This window comes from Dioscorea cayenensis, chromosome 11 (assembly GCF_009730915.1).
Source record: "Dioscorea cayenensis subsp. rotundata cultivar TDr96_F1 chromosome 11, TDr96_F1_v2_PseudoChromosome.rev07_lg8_w22 25.fasta, whole genome shotgun sequence".
NCBI lineage: Eukaryota > Viridiplantae > Streptophyta > Magnoliopsida > Dioscoreales > Dioscoreaceae > Dioscorea > Dioscorea cayenensis.
In genome coordinates, this window is record NC_052481.1 from 3602165 (window position 1) to 3628754 (window position 26590).

Genomic DNA, 26590 nt, shown 5'->3' on the forward strand with positions numbered 1-26590 from the left:
GAAAATAGATTTAATGATTTTGATCATTTTATCTCTTTAAAAGATTATGAAAGATATTTTTGTTAGTTTTTTAATGGCTAATAATATAAGCATAGGTTCAGCATAATTTTCTTTTTTATATTTATTTTTTGCTTTGTTTTAAAGGGTAGTTTCCACACTTAGACTAATTATATTGCATAAATTAATATAAAGAAAAGAGTATTCTCTTGTTGGCAATGGGAGTGTAATTGAGGAAATTATTTGCAACCAAAGCATATCATGTGAGGTTTTATCAAATATTGATAAAGTAGGTATGAAATCGCAATAAATGCAAGTCAAAGTGCTATTTGCAAAACCCCACCCAAAAATTTATATGAAAAGGGTTCTGTGCATTAATTTGAACACCATCCTTTTCATAGGGCTTGACAAGCGCACTTGGTATTATTTAATTACCAACAATTCCCAGTAACTGTGTAATTACTATAGGTTGGTCAAGCATCCTGAACCTAGTAATTACCACCATGGCTTAACTCATCCTCAACTGATTTTCCAAATCATGCTTGATTAGACTTACACAAAATCACAAGGTTGCAAGGATGTGTATACATTACATATCCAAGGTTCATGGATCATCAAATCAAAAAGGAAAACACGTCTTTGTTTGGCCATTCTTCTGAGAGGTTGTGTTACAGGTGCATAATGTCACAATTTAAATTTGGTCAACTATAACTCTGGAATATGCTAAAACAGAAAAAAGCAATCAATGTTGTGCTAGCATACTGTCCTAGTGCATACCTGCATATATGTCTTCACTGATATTAATTACACGAGAGGCTTTGCTTATACCGCCTCTGGTTATGTGAAATATCCTGTCAAAGACATCAGGATGCCCATAGTGCATGCGAACTCTGCAAATCATAGGTAGACATTATCATTCAACCTATTCAAGCTAAACTGATCATAAGATTAACCCTTACAACATAAAACAACTTCAAGAGCAAGGTCATAAGTGACATAGCATAACCTGAAATAAATAACTTTTAATACAACATGTGACAATATAAAGAGAAAGACATTAAAGTTAATAGAAAATGTAATAAGTTAAACCCTTTAAACCATCATTTTTAAGGGTGGCTGTTAACTTGATCCCTCAAGTTTCATTTGTGAATTTTGCTCCCTTAAAACATATGTAGACCAATCAAGAGCAGAAGACATCAGACAATGTCCATATTATGCCCCAACTGAAAAAAGAATAAGCAGTGTCTGCCTCGATATATGTATAAATAGTGATAAGAAATACTGTAAATCTAATAACTGGAATAGCATTTTTCTCAAAGAAAAATTCGGAAAATATCACAAACATAGCTAATCACCACAAGCATTCATAAATAACTATTGGCATTAATTTAAAGGAAATCTAGATCAATTGATGATCCTAATAGAATCCCCAAAATTGTTAATGAATTGGTCAAGGAACATAAAACAGCGATATTACATAGTGAAGGAACATAAAACAGCCATTTTACAAGGTTTCAGCTATCCCTCTTGATCATACACTTTGCTATATTCAGAGTTTGGAGAAGGATTTGTCACGAGCAAATGACAAAATCCCATTCAAAGGGTTCCCAAAAGTTTAAAACATGAAGTAAATCAATAACTTATTAAAAAGAATTCAATTAGAGATGGTGTAAAATATACTTACTTGAGAGGATATGCTAAGACTCGTTGCGCAAGCGTTACAAAACTAGTTTCTTGATTTGACATAAACCAGGCTAATGAAGAGACACTGGAAAAAGAAGCAGCATCAAAGATAATGAAATAGGCGCAGTTAATAAGTGATCTGCAATATGCTTGAGAAGAACATGACAAACATTGAAAACATTTACAAACCTTCCAGTAAATACATGTTCTCTAACACCAAGAATTGTAGGATGCCTAAGACCATAATTTCCATAGAATTCCTCAAGGAGATTTCTCATCTTTAAAGCCTCCTCGAGATAGTTGTCCTGTATTTAAATTAAACAAGAGCCCAAACTAAATAAATGAATAAATAACTGTATGTCAGAATACTACTAGACGCAGTAAGATCACCAAGGGCACATTCAATAAAGGAAGAAGCAAATTTCAATGTCAGGACTACTAAAGATTAGGATTAATTGTCAGAAATACAGCTGATGCCTCAATGTCAGCCAATATAAATAATCCAACAACCAATAGCACTTTGCCCTGAATAACTTAAAGTTAAAAGATAAATACAGATATTAAAGTACTTTGATGTTGCAGCAATTTGGAAAACCACTGCTTGTTGGTAATTGACAAGTCTTTGCTTGAGCCAATTAACTCAATAATGCTCATTTCACAACAAACCTTCCTTGGTAGCACTGATTGCAAGTGGATTCAAATGCCACATATTGTTTAATAAGGGAGTGAATACAAATGATTTCTGGAAGAATTATGTTGTAAATATCAACAAAAATAATACACAGCTCTTATACAATTTGGTCTTTAGTTCAAACAGTAATCTTTAATTCCACAGACGCACGCACACGCGCGCGCACACAGAGTGAGCGAGGTAGAGGGAGGAAGAAAAGGGGGGTAGGGGGTGGGGGAGTATTCCTGGAAAGAATCCCTACTGCTCATCATTCAAGTAATATGCTCTCAAAGGAATACAACTGATATGAATAACGCATGCATCCAACCAAAGAGCCCTAAAAGGAATACCTTACAAATGCCTATCACATCCAGAACAATACCCAACATACTTCCAAAAAAGTCACGAGGAGAAACCTGATTCATATCAATAGTTTGGATAGCATCCCCTCGCGTGAAAATTATAGCATGGTTTTGATTTTCAGGCTTTCCTTCTCCAAGTTTTGGATTTCCAGGAAGCTTGATCGAATATATTTCCTGTATGATAAAAGTCAATATTTTAAGTAATTTATTTCAAACAAATCAGTCTCTAATATAACCATTACACAGTACTTACTAGAAATGTGAAAAGAGTAAAACTTATTGTTTTCTATTGACAAATAATTGAATCTATACCATTATATCTACTATACAATATAAAATGCAACATGAAAAAGTTACGGGAGATTTAGACATGCTATCAATAACATGCTTCGGACTTAGCAAGAAACTGAGAAATCTAGAATTGGTACCTGCATTTAAGAAATTTAAAAGTTACAATATACAATTATACCATACATTTGCACTCTCAATATCTTGGCCATTCTTGATATGTACAGATTTGAGTACGAAATAAAATGTAATGGAGTAAACTTGGGTGTTTCAATTGGCTAAGCTTCAAGTAAACCTTCACTTGTTTGATCTCAAATATCTTCATCTAGTTAATTTGATATTTTCTTGGTGCTCATCTTATGTTGGCTGTATTCCTATATATTTCAGAAGTCTGGAATAAGAATTCAGTCTTGTTCTACATAATACCGTATGAGCTTCAACTGCTACCATTGTCACACCCCCATCTGTGATAATTTGAAACCCTCCATCCACAGTGATCATGTCTTCCTAATTCCATGTGTGATGGCTAATCCAAAACTCTCTTACCACTAATATGCCAATTATCCATGGTGATTCTATCTCATCTTCCTATTTCCTTCCGCAAAAGCTATTCTGAAACCTTGTTCTACTGCTACTGCAACTATTGAAGAGTGTTGTGCTCTTCTTCTCCTAATGTTGCTGCTGCTGCTGCTACTGCTAGTGAACTTCCGCTACTATTACTGAAGAGTTGTTTTTTTTTTCACCCACAGCACTCCTTACGAGTTATGCACTCTTCTTCTACACTACTGCTACTACCCCACAAGCGTCTGTTCTACTGCTGCTGCTACTATTGCCCATGAAGATTTGTGTTCTCCTACTGCTATTGCTACTATTGGAAAGAAATTTGCTCTTCTTAAACTGTACAATTAAAGACTTGTGCGCTCTTCCACTATTGCTACTACTGAAAAGGTGTGTTCTTAAACTGTGCCATTAAATAGTTGTGTGCTCTTATTCTACTATTGCTACTAAATGAAAATTTATTTGCTCATCCTAAACTGTACTAATAAACAGTCGTGTGCTCTTATCCTAATATTTCTACAACTATTGAGAAGTTCTGTGCTCTTCTTGAACTGTACTATTAAAAAGGCGTGTACTCTTCTTAAACTGTAATAAAGAGTTGGGCACTCTTCCTCTACACTTGCTATTGCTACAAGTAGAGTTATTTGTTTTCTTCAACCCACCACTGCTACTAATACACATATGTAGCTAAAGACTATTCATGGAAGATCTCAGTGAATTTTCAAATGGTTCAAGCTTTCTTTGTTATCGATTTCAACCATATTTTTCAAAAGAGTTAAACAATTAGTGCTTTATTGTGCAAGTTTGACTTTACAGTGACCTCCATGCTCCAACTTGAGAGAACATGTCAGCATGAGCATCTAAGTATAGTTGACCTTATTCTCTTTCTGGTTTGATTTCATATTATCCTTATTATTTTGATATGTGGTTCGTGCTCATCTTATCAAGGCTTTATACTTATATATATATATTGTAAGTATTTAGTAGTTAAAATGTTTGGAATAAGAAATCAGTGTTTTCCTACAAAGATAACATAAGGGTTCATTGCAGTTAAAAGAAAATATCTCGACATTTCTCTGGAAAGAGGTTTCTGAATAACCATGTCATTCACAGGAAGAGTTGTAAATTGCAGCATAGAATAATATCTCAGTCAAGCAATACAAAAATTATCTACCTGATCCTTCCCATGCACATCAGCTTTGACAAGTTTTGAATAGAATTCCTTTGAAACTTTTCCCTCAGCATCTACATTTTCCTCCGTATGTATGAAAGCAACTCGAAGTGCTTCATTTCTGCAGAAGGACAAACAATTGATCAACATGCAGTATAAGGATCACAGAGTAGAATGCTAAGTACAAGAAGATATGGTAATAAAGAACCATATGCAAAATAACAACAAATATGCACATAAAAAGAAAAACATTTTATATTCAAATCCATCATTAAAGAAGAGATTCAGATATCAGAATCAAATGCATGAAATCTTAGACAAGTGATTGTAGAGTATCACTAAAACAAAGCCTTCCTTGTTTATGGATGAGCAGAACCCATGGGCAACCAAAAAACATCATGCTCAAAGGAATATATGTTAGTTTAAGGACTTCTAAGGAAACAATGCAAAGCACTTATGATTTACAAACAAGACCACTAATAGACTATGATGGCTGAGATTGAAAGTTTAACCAAGCAGACAGAAGGTAGCCATAAATGAAGTGGCATGCTTTTTGTCTGACTTTGATAATTTGTAAACCACACAAGTCCAAACCTTGCATAAGAAAATCTTAACAATCAAAATTTACATCTTATCATGACCAGATAGAACCATATAAGCATTTCTTGGAATTGGATATTCAACCCTCAATAAGCTTACGAAGCAAAATTAACATAAGAATAGGTGCATAGGCCAAACAAGAAAGACAATGTTACTGAAACATCATGCCATATGGCTAACATTCCTAACTAATAAAGCCACAAGGAAATTTGGAAGCAGCTTAGAATAGGACAGGGCAGGATAAGATCAGCATTCCAAAAAGCAGCTAAAAATTAAACCAGGCACCCGTGACCTTTGCATTAGAAGAGCAATATCAGCAGCCTCCTTATCCTTTTTCTGCTTCTGTTGTCCATAAATCTGGCATGAAACAACATAAGTGAACTTGATATCTGCTTGGGCCCGTGATTCCGAAGAGGATTCAAATCCTTGTGTATTAATATAATCAGCTCCAGCATAGCCATCTTCAATCCCTGCAAAATAACAGTAACAATGGGAACAGTCATACCTAAAAATTTTCCTCATGAAGGGCGCTCAGATTGTTAGATGCAAACCAAACATATTACCCAAGACTGATTTAACCCAAAAGCTTAAGTTAATAAGATGAGAGACCTACACCTACACATTCGAAGCAATAATTACCGAATGAACCGATGTGTGACTAATGGTTACTCAAATACACCCCAGCGAAGTCTATTTTTAACAACCCACGTTGCAAACCAAACCAAACAAATTGAATAATCAAGCTCTGAATAGAGCCCAGCTAATATGTTCGCATAGTATTTAACAACGCCAACAAAAATTAATTACCTGCAGTAGATCTCTTTTCCAGATAGCTTTGTAGCATTAGAGCTCTTCTGTAGTACATCATACCACGCACTGCAATGCATGGGAACCAAAAAAATAACCAAGAAACGACATGCATAGGACATAGATTGTAAGGAGGAAGACCTCATTTGATTTGAGATAAAGCTCACATCATGCTTATGGATGCACAAACCTGTTCTAGCTAGTGTTTGGCCACGATAGGATGCCCAAAACCTTAGTTCTAGATTGTAACCCGAGCTATCCTGGAGAGCGTCTGCAGAAGATTCTGGACGACCAATTCGCTCTAGAAAATTTTCCCACTCATCTGAAATGAAGTATCAAGCAATTAAGCAAGACACTTTAGTGTCAACTTTATCATTATTGATTTTATAGGAGAAAATTTTATGCAACAAACAAGTTACTCTCATTCCTATAGTTCAAACTGATGAACACAGCCATCTTGGCTTCCACACCAACATAAATAATGAACCAGACAATACAGTAGACAAAATAACTTGTTTGGAACCTGGAAAAGCAGAGCATTTACAATTGTTGCAGCTAATCTATTGCAAATAACTGACTAGTTCTATTATTGCAAGCTTCTCTAATTTCTTAGTGTCCCCAAGCTATTATCTAAAATATTCAATCACACTAGAATTTTAACCCGTGAATTTCTCCACAGATTAAGGTGACATAGAAATTTGAATAAAATTCTAAGACTCCTCTAATATTTTCAATTTATTTCAGCTTATACTTGTGCATGTCTCAATTGTTTTTCAATTTATTACTAAGCCGACCAAAAGGCTTCTTTCAAAACCCAAAGTTTAACCTTTAGTTTCTCAATACCACTAAATCTTGCTTGCGAAGTAAGAATGTAAGTGGGGTCACTTCCAGGCTAAATCTAACAAAAGTCCAATGCAAACCCATCAGGATGAAGGATACAAATCCAAATACAATTGTGTACAGTTTCTATATACAATTACATAGCCATATCCAAATTTTATTCAGGCTAAAATCTAGTAACATTCCAATCAATTTTCTCACTGAAATCTCCTATTAGATGTCTCAGTTGGGTGAAGTATCAAGCTTCCTAATTCTGGACATTCCTTTCAAACAAGTTATTCTAACCACATCCATCAATAGTTAATATTTTGACAGCTAGAAGCCAAGAACCAATATAAGAGAAAAAGAAGTAAGTCACATCCACTAACTAAACAATAAATAAGACCAAGAACCTCAGAGGTAGCATTCAGAAACAAAATAAATTCATCAAGTACATTGTTACCAACAAACATTGCAGTACAATGACAATAATAAAAGGAATACAAGTTAAAAGTATGACAGAAAAAATAACCAGGGAAAATTTTCTGGAGATAGAAAAGGGTTGAAATGCCATCCTCATTTTCAGCTCGGAGATCTGAGGAACTATAGAGTACAATCTCGCTATAATAGGGTGTAAACACACTATTCAAAAGAAGAAACATTCAAGATGTTAGTTACAATTTTAAATACATTATAGACATTAAAATAATATTATAAAAGTACCTAAAAGGGATCATTTCAGAAACAGGCTTTGCTGAAGGCATGTCCATAAACAAAGAGTTTGTAAAGAACTGCAATCTCCTTCTTGCTTCCAAGTTTTTTGGTATATTAGCAGCAGAATCTTGGGCTGTTAAAAGTAGATGTAAACGCTTCACTTGCTCCTTCTACAGAAATGATAAGATAATATCAGTTTATAACAAATTCAGATGGATGGTAGGAGACAGAAGATTAAACAAACTCATACAAGTTCTGGCTCATTGGGCCATTCAATTCTAGAAAATAGCCGTCCTTCATTTCTTGCTCTTGCCAATATGCTCCATGTATCAAATTGATCCCTAGAAATGCCGAGTATCGAATTAGTTATAAAAAAATAAAAAAGAAACAATGGCATAAACCTAAATCTTATAATTCATCACATATTGTTGGTAATTACCTCAAAGAAGATGTCAGCAAATCATGGGTAACAACATCATATAGCTGATATAGAGATTTTGTAACACCACTGGCAAGATGAGATGCCTCATTTTGCATCTGCATAATGAAAGTTTCCACATGAAGCAAACTGAAACTGTAACTGATGCCGAGATTTAAAGCTAGATCATGTAATAGGCAAGCTCTTTCTTAAAGATCATATTCAAACAAAACAGTTTTTTTATCATTTCTGGCTCAAAAACAAGGAAGTTCTATACCCTTTTTTGTGGGAGATACAAACACTAATTGCAATAACTCATCATCATAACTACTCGTAATGGAAGTCATTTATGTAGAACATAGAGAAACATTTCCTCTAAGAATTGATTGCAACACAATATAACTTACTAGACAGTCTGTTTTAAGTTAAGTTTCCATGAATAACAGGATTCAACTTTGTGAGACTGCTCTCAAAGTTCATTATTCTAATCCACCATGTGAGTGATAACAAAGGAAATGCACAAATATAATGAAACGACCCGATATATTTGCTTGGATAATTCAGAAAAGTAGCATTAAAGAAAGATGAAAAAAATGTGCTCATGGGGTGTGTGCAGAAGTACCAATAACAAGCTGCATGCTTATTTCGATAATGCATGAATATGCAGGATGGCCATCCCAATCCAGGGAAAATTGCTTTCAGGCTCATTGTTTTCAAGCTTCACATCAGGCTTAAGCCAGCACATTTGAGCCTTGTATGTTATGTGCATTGCCAGACAAGTCTTCTATTCAAAAAATGTCACCATTGTACACTAGATCAAAACATTTATACCCAACCCAGTCAAAGCTCTATGAATTCCAGATCAATTTAGGCTCAGGGATTTTATATCAAGGGCATGGTCAAGCATTTATATAAGCCCAAGTCCAAGCCCAAGCCCAGGCTGGTAAACTGACAGCATTATACACATGATTCAAAACAGATTGCTTTTATGAAGGATTATTTAGACTAATTGTGCACATACCAAAACAAAAGCGATACTTTTCCACATATATATCCTAAGGTCAGGTTTTTACAGATAATTCAAACTTCTCTTAGCAATTGGTAATATCATTCTCTTTTTGGAAACTAAAATATTCAACATGCCATCATAAGAGGAAACTATTAAATCAACAAATGTTTATTTCAACTTGAAGACAAATGCTGAAAACCAAAATATCAACAAAGCATATTAAAGCAAGAAGTCTTACAAGAAGTCCAGTCAAACTAACTAAACTTTTCAACACAGGCTGCAGATTCGTGTATGAAATAGTTACTGCAAGTGATCCCTCATAGATACTGTTGTTGATTTCTCGGAAGAGCCTCTGAACCCTGTACCCAGAAGAGGAGAAGTATAAATTTTTAAAGGTACTTAAAAGTTCACCGTTATGGAATGAGCAAGCAAACATATTATGAAATAAAAAAGCTCTGATCCAAATAAAACATACCAAAGCCTCCCTTCATCATTAACCACAGAATGCAGAATCCTTTCTACACTGTAGTAACACTCCTGCACAGCATAAACCATGTACTCATCTCTAGATATTCTGTTCCAAAGGTCAGCTTGTGTATCTTTACAGTCCAAAGCCAAGTTAATTGCCAGAAAAATCTGAAATTTTCAATTGAACACAAAAATTAGCATATCAGTAAATAGGGAAGCTGGGAAGCTCATGCTATCTATAAACCCATCTGAAATCATTGCTGGACTACCTTACTGCACAGAAGAAGCAATGGCCATTGCACTATTTTCAAACTTCCACAATTGCTTGGGATAGAAAGCAAGCTCATTTCCCTACAGGAGAGTGAGCATGACATTTCAGCACGCCATCAAGATTAACAATGAGGATAGGAAATCTTTCAATTAAATGGAATCCAAAACGTATTTAGGCAGTGAGAATATAGGCATCTGACAACTAAGCAACCAGACAGCTGGAAGCCAGGTCTATGGCATCTCAGTTCGTAGTTAGAAGACAGACTACATGTGCTCTAACCAAAAATATATCTTACCTGTTATTAATGTAATCCTCTTCACGAAGGCTTTTAATAATTTCATTCCAAAATGGGGAGAAGAAAGCAGCATCAGCCTTGTTCATCCCAGATGGTTCCTGGTATTAAAAAGAAAATGATGATGATGACAAGGCAATGAAACATAAGAATTTAATCATGCCATGGTAAGCTAGAATATACCATGAAACCATAAGAAGAGAATCAAAGGAGGATAAATTCCTTAAAAATATAAAAATCTTTGAAATTAAATAAAGGTTGGAGCTAATTCCCAGCAGACAACTACTGTTAACACTGAGCTATGAAGGTAAAAGGAAACCTAAAAAAACTTTTCATGATATCATCTAGCAACAAATAAACCAGAGTAACACACAACAAGACAAATATTACCAATACCAACAACAGGCATCAAGGAGTTGGGTAAGCTATATCTGGCTAAGTGTTGAATATCTTGCAAGAGGTCTTCATGGCTAGCTATATTTGGCTAAGCTAAGAGTTTGGTACTCTGCCAAACAATACAAGAAAGAGTAGTGGTTCTTGAACTGACAATCTACTTGAATCCTTTGAATCAAAGAAATTAAGAGCAGAAAAGTTGTTTGAAATAAACTTCATGGCTAGAATTGTACTTATATAACTTTTGCCAATGTTGGCTTAGAAGTATGATTTCAGAAACTTTTACAAATTGAAATTTACATTATTTACTTGGGTTGCTTATGAAAGTAAACATTCGTTAAAAAAAAAAAGAACACATCAACTAACTTTATGCAGTCATTGGGGATTAGGTGGAACTCCATGTGTTATTCCCTTTAAACTGAAGACATACATCATACTTGCAAGCCATCAAACCGGTTAAAATAAAATTACATATATGGTGGAAGAAAGCAATATGTTTCTGTCACCTCTATCACTTACTTCTAGAATCACAATATGGAATTTAAATCCCTTAAACCTAGACTTGGATAATGCGGCCTAGGAGCAGTGACTTCAAGGATAGAATTGGGACCTATCCTGCAAGAAACTATATACATTACTAGTGCTATGTAATTCCGCAGGATCATGAAATGGCTTTGGAAATAACCAATGAGAGTCATAAAAAAAAGCACAAGAAACACCAATGTCTTACCAAACACCTTAGAAAGAAGAAAAGTATGAAAACATGTTCAACTATTTGCCTCCCAATTCCTAATCCTCCCAATTCCTAATATTTTTCTAGTTTCAGCCGCTCCATTTAGACTAGTCCCCTATATTTATGACTACAGCAATATCACTGCTTAAATTCAAAAACTTTCATGAAGTGCAAACTTTCTTTTAACTTAGGGCCAACCATAACCCCAAGAATGGTAGTCTAAGCCTGGTATTTTAGACAAGACCAAACAAAACCCGCAAATTGACAGCTCTAATTAGGACCATTGAATAAAAGATGTAGAGGAAGTATCACCTGAGCCTGCTGTCTCTCTCGAGGAATGCTGTAACAAAAGAACTGGATTGATTAATTAAACAAAAATGACTTGATGAACAACAAATAAATTTTTTTAAAAATGACACAAGCAAAAAACAAAGACCTCTTTGCTTGAGGTGATATAAGATTTTTCACAAAAGCTTCCAGAAAAGTTTCAAAACACTTTTGAACAATATCAAGTGAACGTATTAGGAAAATTCTCAAGGATTAGTAGTTTAGGAGATTTATAAGTTTAACAATAGTCAAATAAATAAGGGTTCAAGTTGCCTATAGAAATAAAGATCAAGCATATGCCTCCCCTAGACGAGCACATGCACCAATTAGGCCACCAATTAGAGCATATAAGAGTGCATACCATATATATTTATGTACATCAGATAAATCTGAACAAAGAAATCAGATTTCCAAAATAAGCTTAACATCAAGAGAACAACGTTGAACATGAAAAGTTTAGTTCTGCATAAGAAGCACATAAGCAAAATGTACAACTCACCGCAACAAAAGGTGCCCAAAGACTAAGAATGGTCAATGCATTTATATTGCCTGTTCAATACAAAGAAATGGGAACTAAAGTCAAATACTGGAATTGAAAATTGGACAATTTTTTTATCCATTAATAAAAGCAAACACCAAAAGATCAAATTAAAGAAGCAACATAAGACTATCCAAACAAAGAATTTGAAGTAAGAACACGCACTAATATCAGCAAAATAACCAACATAATTAGCAAACATTGGACAAAGGTAATTAAGTTGACTTATCTGTTAAGCAGCTATAGTTTAGAGTTAATTTCTCAAGAAGGATTGCGTTAAAGCTTCGAGTATTAACAGGATCAAGTATAGTAAAATGATCCATTATTAGTGATACGAAGCAATTAAGTTGTGATTTAGTGGCACCAATCAACTTAGCTTTCAAAAAGTATGAATCACTTAATCAAAGAGCCAACCTTTCAACTAAAGCAAATACACATAATATTAATTTAACATGAACAACCCCATGGCAGGTCTGGGCATTAAAACGTTTGCAAACAATATAAAATAAAAATTGAAGGCTTGAAACAACACAATTAGTCTTCAAAAGTGCTCATGTCATGACATATTACTGGTTTGGGATAATTTGGAAAGCTCATGCAAGATTACTAGAGCCAAAAAAATCATCAATCTTGAAAATGAATACAAATCAAATTCATTTAATATGCCTCTAAAGTTAAGAGCATTGCTATAACAGTTGCACATGCAGGGGCTAAATAAATAAATTAGTATTAAGCATAGAAGTAACAGAACCATACAGTACATGAATTCAAACAAAAATTCGAACAACTCAAACTGAAAAGTTTTTACCCCTTGACACAAGGTTATGCCATGAATATTGCAACTCTCGAAGATCAATAATAATGTTAGTTGGGCTAACCAAAGGTTTGATCTGCAAAAATTATAGAGATAAAAGTAAAGCTATACCTGGAAGTTGGCCAATAGATTCTAGGAAGTAGGAGTTTTAATGACAAAACATATAAAAGATAAGATGGAAAGACCCACCTGGAGAAAATAAGCAAATGTAAATTTACACGCAAATATCACCAACCAGAAAAGAACATATCTGCATTGAAAGAGGAAAGAAAAGTCAAGCTGCAAAGTCCAAACAAGTATAACAAAGACAACAGAAGCAATTTGAAAATCTATGTTAACAATTGGAAACCATGAAATATTATACAATTCTCCATCAATGAAACCAACAATATTATCTTTGAAATAAATATCAACAAAGCAATAGCATTTCACTTAGTCCATAGAGTACAATGTTGGACTCCATATTATAATGCCAATATGAACTTGCAATCAAGGAATCAACAAAGGCACAGAAAACACATTCAATTGCCAGAATTCCCCTTCTGATGATTTGGAAAGAGAGCAGTATCCAAAAACCATAATGCACAAATGCTAAACCACACTCTGAAAATGAATGAAGTGTAAACATCCTATAAAATACCTGGCATAGTCACTTGTCTTTTCATAAAGACCTCGTCCAACAAAATAGCGCTCCTGAACCACCCTCATAAAAGGTAGAAAGGCAACCATGAATTCTAGCTGCCACTCCAAGAGAGCAAGCATGTGCAGAAATAAGTAACATAAACAACAAAAACCTGGTATATCCACTTGAAGAACTGAAAGAAAGACCACCGATCAGACGCATCAGAAACCCTATGACATGCAGGGATTTTAACTAATAGGGCAAACAATGTGCGGATAGCCACATAAACACCCAACACAAGGACATATATCCGAAAATAGGTTGAGTCTGAATTCCTCTTGTTTCTTTCCTCCATTAACTTCCTGAAGTAGGAGATTTAATGATAACATATTAGACATTAAATTAGATAGATCAATAGAACAATTTGCCATAATTTGCCATAAATACCAACGATTTACGCATCCAATAACAAGGCACTTACAAATAGAGGTACATCGTAGATGCTGAAATAATGCCAAACCAGAGAAACCTAATGATCAACCTTGAGATAGCAAAGCCTCTAGCAGTCTTATAAGCACCAAACATGAGAATAATATCCAAAGTACCTAAAACATTAATGAACACCAATTAAAAGTGAATGTCAAGCATAAAGCATACACAGAAAGAAAGATAAAGAACACTTCATAACAACTAAAACAAGCAGACAAAGACATTGATTTTAGATGGAAAGAAGGAATCTAGCATACTCTCCAAGAAGTTCATGATAAAAAAAACAGGCCCAACACTGAGCACTGTTTTAAAGGTGTTCAGGTCAATGGTTCCTTTGCGAAATGCTATGATTGTCAGCCCCTGCAAAAAAATGCATAATGCCAAATTTACATAATCTCAAGTCATAACTCTGTTAAAGAGTACAAACCAATTAATATGGAACTAAACCTGAAACATTAGGATCAAGAAAATCCACAAGCGGTGAAAACTCCGATACAAATGAAGAAAGGTCCTGTGCTCGACAAAGTCACATTTCCCTGTCTGTAAGTTCAAAGACAAGCAAGGAAAAAGTTTCCAAGTTATAACATGAAATTATAAGATTTATATTGGTTCAATACCATAACACATTTAAAAGTTAAAACTAAATAATTTTAAGTTTGAAATTTCAGGTCCTTGGCAAAAAACTTGCCTGAACATGACCATGATTCTAGTAACATTGCATGAAGGGAATTCATCTCAATATATTAAAACCAATTCTATAATTATTTGGAAGGCACAAGGTTCCAAACGAACAAGATACAATTGGATCCTCCTCTCCATAGAGATCATCCATGGGGTAGTATAGATCCATCTGCTACAAAATTGCATGAAGGGAATTCATCTCAATATATTAAACCAATTCTATAATTATTTGGAAAGCACAAGGTTCCAAATGAAGAAGATACAATTGGATCCTCCTCTCCAAAGAGATCATCCATGGCGGTAGTATAGATCCATCTGCTACAAAATTGGGACATAAAGGCAGGCAAATAGAAGCTTCATCCTCTACAAGGAATAGTCTAAAATATGACAACCATTGCCAAAAAATCCTATAGTCTGTTCCTCATTCTATGAGTAAACCATCAAAATCAAGAACAAACTATAACCTGAAGACGCGATTTGTCTGACACCTGCTACTGAGCATTTTCTGACAATAGTTAATAGGCTCTTAGGAAAAATTTGATATAAATTCATAAAAAACCCCGAAAAAAAAGATATAAACAACTTCCAAAATTTCAAAATGGTGCCCTGGAAACATGAATACTGATCAAATGAAAAGAGAAGAACTATGCAATCTGTGGGCGGTTCAGCAGAATGAAACCAATAAATATTGCAAATAAGAACCACATAGCCATTTTCCAATTGGAGAAAATAAAGGCTTAAATATACCCGATGCCACTTTCTAGGCTTCGATAGAAACGATGAATCCTTTCTTATCGGCCAGCCCATCTTAAAGCAAGAAGAAGACCTGTGGATGCACCATAAATGAGAACAAGAGACATGAAATGACTTAAAAAGGAAACAATAATAATAGGCAAATATGACCAGAAGTATTCATTGAAGTCATCATAGTTCCTCCATGAAGAGTGTGCAGCATTATTGTTTACAGGAACTTCCTGTAATGAAATCTTAGACAATGAGAAATGCCAGCATACAAGAAATGTAAAGAATGAGAACATGTTATATATGAACACTTTGCAAATTTGATAGTTTCCTGACAGAGTGATAATGACTTTGCATGAAAGGGGTAAAGAACGAATGAGCAGAAGCCATGAAGTCTTATCAATGATGAGAGATCCCACAAAACTGCAAGACAGACACTGATTTCTTACCATTGATTTTTCAGCCTAAATAGAAATGGGTTTACCTTCATTTTAGGGTATTCCAAATTAAGAATACATAACGTCAAAAAACATCTTTCATTATATCACAACCAAAACTTAAAAGGTAGTGGAAGTTACGCATACCGCTGCCATCGTTTCATAAATTGGAGTGACAATTTCAGCCAGAAAGGACACAGTTCCATCACCCCCAGTGCAGCTGCCAGCATGGGCAGGTTCAGGTTGGTCTAGGATTGCATCCAGTTCCTTTGCCATCTGCAAAGTGTTAAAGTTCAACAATTTTGAAGCTAACTGGGGACCAATACATATAGTTGAAAAAGCTACATTAGACGATAAAGAAATAAGGGACACATACTTACATGATGGAATATATAGCATATGCATTCAGGCAGAAAACGAACATTGGCTGCTTCACCCCAGATCAGAAAATATAATGATATTAATATAACTTTCCTGTTCCTATTTATTGCTTCAAGGCTGCAACAATGAACTCCATACTTGTCAGGACACTTATAAAAAAAGTCAAATTCTCTAAAGATGCTAAGTACCACTAGTCACCTATTCCATGCAACTCGAACCCCCAAGTATTTGCACCATTTAATGTAGTTGCCCAACACTTTCTTGAAAAGTTCAGAAATTGTTTTTTCATCAATTTTCTGTATGTTGACAACAAGAATGGAAGTTACACAGATGCCTGACAAGTATCAAGGACAATTATCATTCATTATCAACAGAACTATAAGTTATGCTTTCTAGCAATGAACTCCAATCAACATCATCATAACCATCATAAAAGTTTTGTTCAATAGTCACAGGAATTGCATACAGGGCATTGTTTTGAGTAAGAAAACCAAATGGAAGTCCCATTAATGATTGACTATGAATAACAAAATGCCATAAAGAAATCAACAGTAAAAAGCACTCTGGAAAACTGGATGTGATGCAAACCATAATCTTATTTGGGAAAATCCTTAGCTAGAGTCAGGAAAACAGAAACACTCTTAAAACTAGAAATGAGAAGAGCCTGTAAAAAAGTTCCCAAGTCACGAATCACAAAAAAATAAAAACCAAGTGAAAGCAATCATGCTTTCAACACCATGCAACTAAATAATTCTAGTTGGTTAGTATTTAAATTTAACAACATCATGATGCACAGAACATAGATGTCGAATAAATACCAAATCAACTAATATCACAAAATTTATCTGCGAAGAATGAATACAGTATGAACAGTGAGATTGGAGGACAGAAGAAATAAGAGAAACATCATGGATTATAGTGCCTAACTGTACAAGGTCAAAAAGAATGCAACCCACAAGAGGAGAAATTTCTGGTACAATACTTGGCCAAAAAAAACAAGCAAAAGCAGTAGCAAAAAAAATCTTGTAAAAAGGCCATTGACAGTTCAAAGAGCTCAAATGAAGACAAGACATAAAGGATGTGCATCTAGCAATTTCTGACAAATGCAACAGCCAGCTAAAGCATATATTGCAAAATTTTACAACCACCACTGAATAAACCATGGTCAGAGAGGTTCATGCAAACAGTATACTGCAGCAAATGGTTAGATGAGCAATTGCATAAAATATTCAAATGGCTAAATTAGTACTCACAGGTTCTGCTTCAATGGGCAAACCAAGACGAGACTGAGCATTTGCTATAGCAAGAACGACATTTTCACGTTGATTTCGAACATTATCTTTCTGTATAAACAACTATTTAATAATTAAAAAGTTCCATAGTAAAGGATAAAACAAGTGAGTAGATATTACTAAACCAATAGTAAACCACTAAATGAAAAAAGAATATTGAGATGAAAATGAAAAAAGGCCCTCCTTGTTTCAGAGGACATATGAATATAACAATAACTTTCCGTCCAGGAACATACCGTCATAAATTGTCTTAATCAAACTTGAATCATATGCATACAACAAATATTTAAACAAAAAGCAAAAAACATCCAACTCAGAACATTTTCATTTCTTCTCCTAAGGAAAAGAAAGTCATGGAATCAAATCCAAGACCAACTATGTATCAACCTAAACCATATTTGAAAAACAAAAAGAACCTGAACTAATGTCTGATCAAGTATCTACAAGAAAGTACAACGATTTTGGCTTGCAATGAATTGAGTGTTTCCCTAATTAAATTAACAGCCAAAAACAAATTCAACTATTAAGAAAAGATTAATAAACATGGGACCATGGACAAAACTCAAAAGAAAAACTAAGCTCAATGAAAGCAATAATGACCATCTAGGATCCTTAAAACATTAACACACATGGGGAAGTTTAACTACTAATTCCCATATCTGTATGTGATTGTCAATCAGAGTATTGCTCAAACAGAACGCCCAAAAAGACAAGCCCAAATTCATCCTATGAAATTATCTTAATGACAGAAAAGCTCTATCACAGATAAGGGATGACATGGAGTAGATTAAAAATAAAACGAAGAGAATGCATATAAATACAAGCAATTGCAATGAACAAAAAAAACATGAGTTAAAAATGAAATAACAACGAAATTACCAACACATGTCTAGACATAAAAAAGGTAAGAATTACATTAAATATACTAAAAATCAATTATAAGCTCATACAGAAGGATGAATCAGAAGTAGGTCTTTAGTTATTGTATGGACACAGTTTTACTAATTCTAAGATGAACAGAGATAGAAGCACAATAAATTGGTAAAGATGAAGCAGTGCATATGCGTGATAGTAAACAAATGGAAGCACATAAATAAATTTATTATATAAATAGAATTTAATTATGTTTCTTCATTACAAGGTATAGGAAAACCATAGGCAATGAGGCAACCAACATTTTAATCATATTTTATCAGACCAGTATACTCATAAGAAATTTATAATGTAAAAAGAACAAAAGTCCCATTCTCATATGCTTGCAATGATATAAGGCATGTATTTCCTGTTAACCAATCAAAATAACAATTTAGCTGAAACTCGCAAGTCCAATTTCTTCCTTATCATTAACATGCCAAAGGCATCCAATAAAATTAAAATCAGCATCCCAAAATATAAACAAGCAGTAAGGGCAAAGCATCTAACAGCAGCTGATAGTCTAGTTTTCCCAAACAGATTAATAAGATGTTATAGAGCAATGTTAGTTTCAAAAGTTCATGATAGTAACCTCATAAAAAATGCATTCTTTGGTTACATAAATTGGTAGTTGATGTGCTAAATTCATTGTCATAGGAGGAAACTTTACTACCTAATCTAACAATCAGAGAAAGAGTTCCAGTTTATAGCTCTTACGTATTTTGAAATTTAAGATTGAAATAGAATTAGGCATTTCAACATCAAAGTGGTCAGATCAAGTTGGCATTGGTTCTTCAAAAACTCAAGTAATGAGTTATTTTTTAATTCAGTACTTCAAGAATTAATTCAATAATTGTCAGCAGTATGTGTACCATGTTCTCAAAATCATAAAATTGACAGACTGCAACATGTTACAATAAATAGGTACTTCAAAATTTACTTTAAAGTGAGTGGCAATTACCACACTAGCAGAAACTAAATTGGTCACATCAAAAAGGTAAAAGCAGGCTGATTTGACAACAAAACTAAGCAGGTATTGGTTTAGATATTTTAATTAATATCAAGTTAAGAAAAGCCATTGATAGAATCAGAGAACCAGATGTACAGAACAAACTAAGATGCAGCAATAAATTGGAATAGAAAATAAAAAAGACAAAAACAAGAAAGAAAAGCTCACCTGGAAACCAAAAACATACTCCAACAGATCAAACATATCAAACTTTCTAAATTGTGGAACTTCAAAGTCCACAGGAGGGCGTGGAAACTCAGATGTGTAACCAATTGAAGATATTGCAGCTTTGACCTGCATTAAGTACAAAAACTTATTTCCAAAACAATATAATCCACAAATAGTGACAATGAATGCACAAATTAGAAAAATGACATGTTCAATATCGAACATCGAGGATCGTGTTTTTTTTTTTATAAAACCGAAGTTATTCATATGATGCATGCTTATAAATTCGCTGTGACTGTCACACTATATTAGGTCATTAATTTGGTATTAACAAAATAGTTTCAATAGATCCAAAGGTTGAGAAACCAATATGTTTGGGAAGCTCACCATATTAGCAAAGATATACGTATTTAGAATCATCACGACGCAAATTACAAGTAAAATTTAAAGTGGATCAATTTAAATAGCTAGGCAAACGTATTCACGGTACAATGTCCAATACATACTGCTACAAAATTAGTTAAAATATCATGATCATCATCTTTCACTAGCAAATTAAGGTCAAAATACAATAGAATGAATTTCATCAATAAAGAAGCATGTATCACGTGATTCTCTAAATAAAACCTGAACATATACTACGTAATTTTACCAACTAAAAACTTACTTCAGGGAAAAACCCAATAGCATTGCCAAAAGATGGCGCATCAAGTGGTACAATGTTGTATGGTGTGAGTTCTCCCCCTAGTGTTGCATCAGATTTTTTCATCTTTTTCACCTGAAAAAGACATCAGCACTTCAAATTGCAAGGAAGTTTACAATTTCAAGAAAAGCTGAGTTTGTCTGATATGCCTCTCAATCAAATACCAAAGAAATTTTCTTGAAATCATGAATAAGAATGAGGTCAAAAAAAGAAACTCAAAACCAAGTTGGAAGTGCAAAAGAGGAAACCAAAGTTTAACTGTTGGCTTTCCTTTCCCATTTTAATTATACAAGTTCTGAAAATGATTTACATCCTAAAATAACCACACAAAAAAAGGGAAGAGAGAGAAGGAGAAAGACAGAGGAAGGGGGAGGAGGCGGGGCGGTTGAGAGGATTGGGGATGAGGTGTTCGAAGGGGAAAATACCCTACCTCCTCCATTATCAATCTACCAATTCCATCAGCAGCTGAATCTCCAACAAGGGCCTCCAGAACATCAACTAAGGTCCTAAGGATGGCATAAACCTTTCTCATTTCCACAGCTCTTGCTTCCATCCTGAAATCAGAAGCCAGTCTTACAATACGAGTAACAATGGCAATTCCGTATCCAAATCATCCTAAAATAATGCATGGGGCATTTTGCATTCAAAATCATGCAATAATAATCATCCAAAACAAAGAGTTGTTTGCCCAAATTCTGAAAAATAAAAAATAGAAAAAGGAACAAGAAATGCCATCTGGTGAAAGGAAAATACTCAAACAAAGAAGATGCAACAAATTCCACATCTCGCTTAATAAAAACTATCAAGAGAAACATATCAGTGCAGAATATTTAAAACACACACACAAAAAAAAGGAAAGGAAGAAGAAGAAGAAGAAGAAACCAGTTCCAGTACCGGTATATATACCAAGTAAAAATGAGGTTGGTTGAAGAGCTGACTTATAAGAAGAATATAGCTGGATCATATAGGTCATTTCCAACAAAGATTCACTACAAAGATAACTGAATTACTTCATTCAAACTATCTCTCCAATAAAATGAATATCTCTTTTCAGCCACAAAGAGTTCTTCCATTTAATGATCAAAACTATAAATATATATATGTATACCAAAATGTGGTATTGCCCTAATGAGACCACAGAAAGCAAAAATGCTAATAACAAGGTGAAGTTTTAGGGAGTAAGACCAATGCAAGCTTGTCTTCTAATTTAACCTCATGCACTAACATAAAAGTCCACAGATAACCAAAAATGTTAAGAACAATGAAATTTCAGGGACTGAAACCTAATGCAAGCTTGTCTTCTCGTCATTTAGGCTAATAGGCTAACTTGTTGATAACTCTCATCGCAGTATTTTCTTCATAGACTAAATGAAAAACAGAGAAAACTATCAAATGGACAGCAGGCAGCAAAACCGCAACTCATTTACATTTTCTGACTCCATGCTACACATGTACCATATCCAATCAAACAAATAAGCAGCAACAACAAGCCATTAGTACCAACTCTTTAGGCTGGCTACATGAATCCTTCCCTTCTACATTACTTCATTAAAGGACAAAAGACTAGATAAAACAAAATTAGACTTATCATTTCATAAAACTTCTCCTAAACACCATTTAGGTCTACCTCTTCCTCTTATATGACCCTCCACCTCATCTACCAGTCATCTAAGGACATATCCATATTATTTTAATCAGTTTTATCTTCACTAGTCAGTAACATGTGCCATTCCCAATACAATTCTGATAATTCACTCCTTAATTAGCTTTCCCTAATGACGTCTCACATCCATCTCAACATTTTCATTTCAGTCAAACCCATCTTTTAAGTAGGTTTTTTCTCAACCGCCTAACATTTTGACCCGTAGATCATAGCTGTCTCAACCATTCCATAAAACTAGAATTTCAATTTAAGATATACTTTACAATCACATAAAACTCCATAATCTCTCCTCCATTTTCTCAACCTACCTTCATCCTATTTATATCATCTCCTATAAGTTCCTTGTCATCTAGGATATAGAACCTAGCCAATGAAAACTTCTACTACTATCAATCTTAGTATCATCTAGCATAACTCCTGCCTCATTTCAACTCACCTTATAACTAAAATTACATTTCAAATGGTCTGTCTTTCTCTACTTAACTTAAAACTACTAGCTTCTAGAGTATTTCTCCACATCTCCAACTTTGTTGATACCTTCCCTACCATATCAACTAAAACCACATCATTAGCAAAAAGCATACACCAAAGGATTTGATCTTGAATATGCTTAGTCTATTCACCAATAATTAAAGAAAATAATTAAGGGCTTAATGTTGTACACTGATGTAGACCTATAGTAATAAGGAACTATTTAGTCTCTCCACCTAAAATTCTATACTTGTGATAGAACTATCAACTATCATAAATATGTTTTGTTAGATCTATGTACCTAGTAGTAACCTCTTTTTCGAAGCCCACCAAAAAACTCCCTAACTACCCTATGATATATCTTTTTCATATCAATAAGGACCAGGTGTAAATCTTTCTTTCTATATCGATACTTCTTTATCAGCTGTCTTAATACACAAGTTACTTTTACTTGACCTTCCAAGCTTAAAACCAAATTGATTTAAACAAACACTTGTTTCACGCCTCTACCTTTGCTCAATTACTATTTCCCAAAGCTTAAATGTATGACTCATAAAATTAATTCCATGATAACTATTGCAACACCAAATATCACCTTTATTCTTATGGATGTGGTACTAAAATGCACTTTCTCAATTCATCTAGCATTTTCCTACAACGTAGTATTCTATTAAATAATCAAGTCAACCAAGATATCCCCTCATCTTCTAATGACTTCCAAAGTTTTATCAGGATACAATCCGAACCTATAGCTTTTCCTATTTTCATCCTCCTAAAGGCATTTTTTTTTTTTTTGCCAATTCTAATATTCCTAACATACTTAATTCTAAGCCATGCTAAATTCATAGATACAAATATAATTATTGAATGCAAAAGATTGCTTAAGATCTATAACAAAAAGCATTTCAAGATCAAAATCAAACATATTAATTGGTTATTTTTGCATTTTCTAGCAATTTGTCTACTTCAAGTTACCCGCATGTATAGATATATCCTAGAAAAAATACCAAGGTCATACTCTTGTGCTGAACACACAGGACAACTTTGACCTTCTAATGATCAGTAGTCATCACCAAAGCACCTCAAAATCTCAAAATACAAAAACTACTAATGATAAATAATAGTTAATAAGTAGATTGACAATTCAGACAACTGTCTGAACTAAGATTTGTAACAACCAACCTTTACCTGATATCTCATGATAGGCAATCTTAGTTGCAACTTAACCACCATTCTTACTGAATCAGTTACAATAAGTTATCAGATTTAATTATATCCATATCTCAATGGATTCCATAGTCCAACAAATGAATCAATAAGACGCTTAATCAGGCTAGCCAACTTGCCTCTTTCAGAGGCTAGACCAAGATCCTTCATTTAGCCCAATCCCAGTTTCTAACTTTCTACCAGAATTTTTAACAAGCCATCCTTTTCAGTTCAATCCTATTGATTTGAAGGCAGGCATGTAAGGCTTTGAAGCAAGCTGCATCCTTAAAAGTGCATGGCCAAACTATGTGTTTCAAGAGCAGTGCATTTAACCCAAAAACAATCGCTGTTGTCTGGTAAGTTTACTGATAGTTGCATATGTAAATGGCTGCTCAAGTAGACACTAAAGTTGCTAAGTCATAACCACTTGCAATCAGATACCATTATGTCAAAGGCACAATCAAAGTCTGAATCCCCATGGGCCATGGGACAACCATCAACTTAAGAAATTACAACTTCATCATAAAAGATACAATGAATTTCAAGGATAACAGACACACACATGATCAGAATGCAAGTATGATCTACAAATACAAATGATCTAACTGGACTGTATGCCAAAGGGAATTTAGGAAAACAGCATGGAGCGAAACTTTAATAAACGAATCAATAAAATGGCATAGAAGAATTAAAATGCTTATTATTCAAATTAACTCCCATATAAGCTTTTAGACTAATTAGAATATCAGAATCCAACTAATGAGTTGCGCACCTTCCTACAAAAGAAGGGGCAGTGTCTACATGACAGGTTATAGAGTATTCTTAGAGATGGTTATAAAAGTAAATCCCATGAATCAAAATATAAATCCTTCAACATACTCCATCAGATATCTAACAAACATTAAGACCAAAAGGCTTTACATGGATTAAATTACTTATGATGACTACAGCTATAGAAAATATAAATAAACTTTAAGGGTACAAGTCAAAATAGTCCGTACTCTGCAAAGTTAGTGCTGAACGTTCCAGATTCTCTTAATTTTTGTCGCTCCTTTTGAATATCATCAATCTGATACCGGTTCTTGTATCCCAGATAAAATTTCCAAAGGCGTTCAATATCATTCTGACGATCAAAAGCAGATCCATCTTTCCTAGCAAGCTTTTGCTGCAAGGTTCAACATCATACAGAACAATATCATAAAATTTAGCAAATAAACATTGCCATGAATGAATCAAAAATTAAAGTAAACTGAGCTGCTAAAGAACTTCAATGTGCTTTTGAAAATCAATGTAATACCTTAATTAAAGAAGCCAACCCAGTCTTGAATTGCAGCACACCTCTACCCTCACTGCTAGGGTCCAAATTCTGTGCCCTACTATATGCATGCTCACATACTGTAAGGGGGAAAAAGAATAAGTTGACATGATTTACAAAATCATAAGAGGTTTGCAATAAAAAAAAAAGGCAAGTAACCAGGCAACATGGAAGGGGAAAATGAGCAAAAGTTGTTGGTAGACATCCTCTAAAAATTAAGGTTACAAAACTCAAAGTTAATCAACTGAACCAGTTCTCGACTCCTATAGCTAAGGGCAGAAAGATTTTCTTAAAATTGTTTTGGTGAGCCTATTTATTTTTTTTAGCTGGCTCTCTTGTTGACAGCAAACAAATCAACTTTCAGAAAAAGTAGCACATATGGAAGCAAGACCAAGTGAGTAAAACTTCAAATTTTTATACATTGGCATCCAAAAGCTCAAATCAAATAAACACGTAACTAACAATAAAGTATTTGGTGTGCCACAACTTGCATGGCCAGCTGTGAGAATATGAATCACATCATATCAGGCATCAAGCACAATGTCTACATGAAACATCATAACATCAGCAGTTTGGTAGATGACTATGTTAATTTTCCCAGATTAGAAATAAGGCAACTAACTCATATGATATATGAAAAGTAAAATTCTCTCAAAAGATGATTATCTACAACTTTTCCTTAATGTAACCATATTTCATAATAATAATAATAACAACAAATTCACATGTCAAGTGGACTTAACTTTAAAAGATGCATATATTCTTCAACCAAGAACAAGATCACATAACTTGTCATTTTGTCTAATTCCCTCTTCACTTCCCTCACAACTAGGGTGAAATATAAAAGGTGATAAACTACTAAATGATTGAGTTTTCACTCTTGTGCGCAGGACATAAAAAGGTTTTGCAGGAATACAGAAATTGAAACAAAAACATGCAAGAATTAGCAAACAGATTCCCCCAAAAAAATAGGGAATCAGAAAGAAAATCATGGCAATGGTGCTTAAGCTTAGAGATGCATGGTTGACCAAAAAAGCAAGCCATTAGGGTTGCGAGTAACCACAAATACAGCCAAAAAAAACAGTAGAACATCAAATTCATATAAAAAGGAATGAAGAAGCCACAAGAGTTGGGAGCAACCACAAATAAAGCCAAAACAAACATAGTAGAACATCAAGTCCAAATAAAAAGGGGATGAAAAGAGAAAGAGACTAACGAATCCTTGCGACATTGGGATCCTCATTCTCGATCTCGTCCGCAGCGTGGAGGATTCTGTCGATGTTGGTGGTTTTCCCAAGCGATGGCGGAACAGCGCCGGCGAGTCCGGCTGCTTCGCTACCTCCGATTCCATGCGTCGCTCCGGCGGCAACTCGAAGCCGCTCTCGATCTAGCGCCGCCCGCACGAGCCGCTCCCATCTCTCGTAGACCCTCGCCATGGCTGTGAGGGGGCCAGAACTCCAGCTCTCAAGATCGGATCTGGGAAATGGGGAAGCTCGAAGACGAGAGAGAGAGAGAGGGTTTTAGAAATTTCGAAATCGGAAAACCAAGTGAAGAAGAAACGCGTTCAG

At 34.4% G+C, this 26590-nt stretch overlaps 1 protein-coding gene across 1 annotated transcript; it reads right to left on the minus strand.

Annotated features, from left to right (window-relative positions):
- Nucleotides 1–763: 763 nt before the first annotated feature.
- LOC120271523 (callose synthase 10-like) lies at nt 764–26590 on the minus strand. Its single transcript, XM_039278211.1, has 39 exons — nt 26239–26590; nt 25005–25102; nt 24709–24872; nt 20798–20921; nt 20332–20442; nt 19665–19790; nt 17537–17626; nt 16482–16579; nt 16283–16400; nt 16050–16178; nt 15628–15698; nt 15472–15550; nt 14491–14583; nt 14301–14403; nt 14036–14159; nt 13727–13916; nt 13573–13625; nt 13122–13182; nt 12927–13008; nt 12076–12129; nt 11882–11969; nt 11690–11776; nt 11566–11593; nt 10131–10228; nt 9834–9915; nt 9572–9732; nt 9335–9455; nt 8109–8206; nt 7920–8010; nt 7679–7839; nt 7488–7597; nt 6327–6458; nt 6137–6205; nt 5622–5799; nt 4733–4850; nt 2767–2886; nt 1870–1985; nt 1682–1765; nt 764–887 (listed from the first exon to the last, which is right to left on the minus strand). The coding sequence occupies exons 1-39, from the start codon at nt 26456–26458 to the stop codon at nt 764–766; spliced, it is 4254 nt and encodes a 1417-aa protein (XP_039134145.1). The 5' UTR covers nt 26459–26590.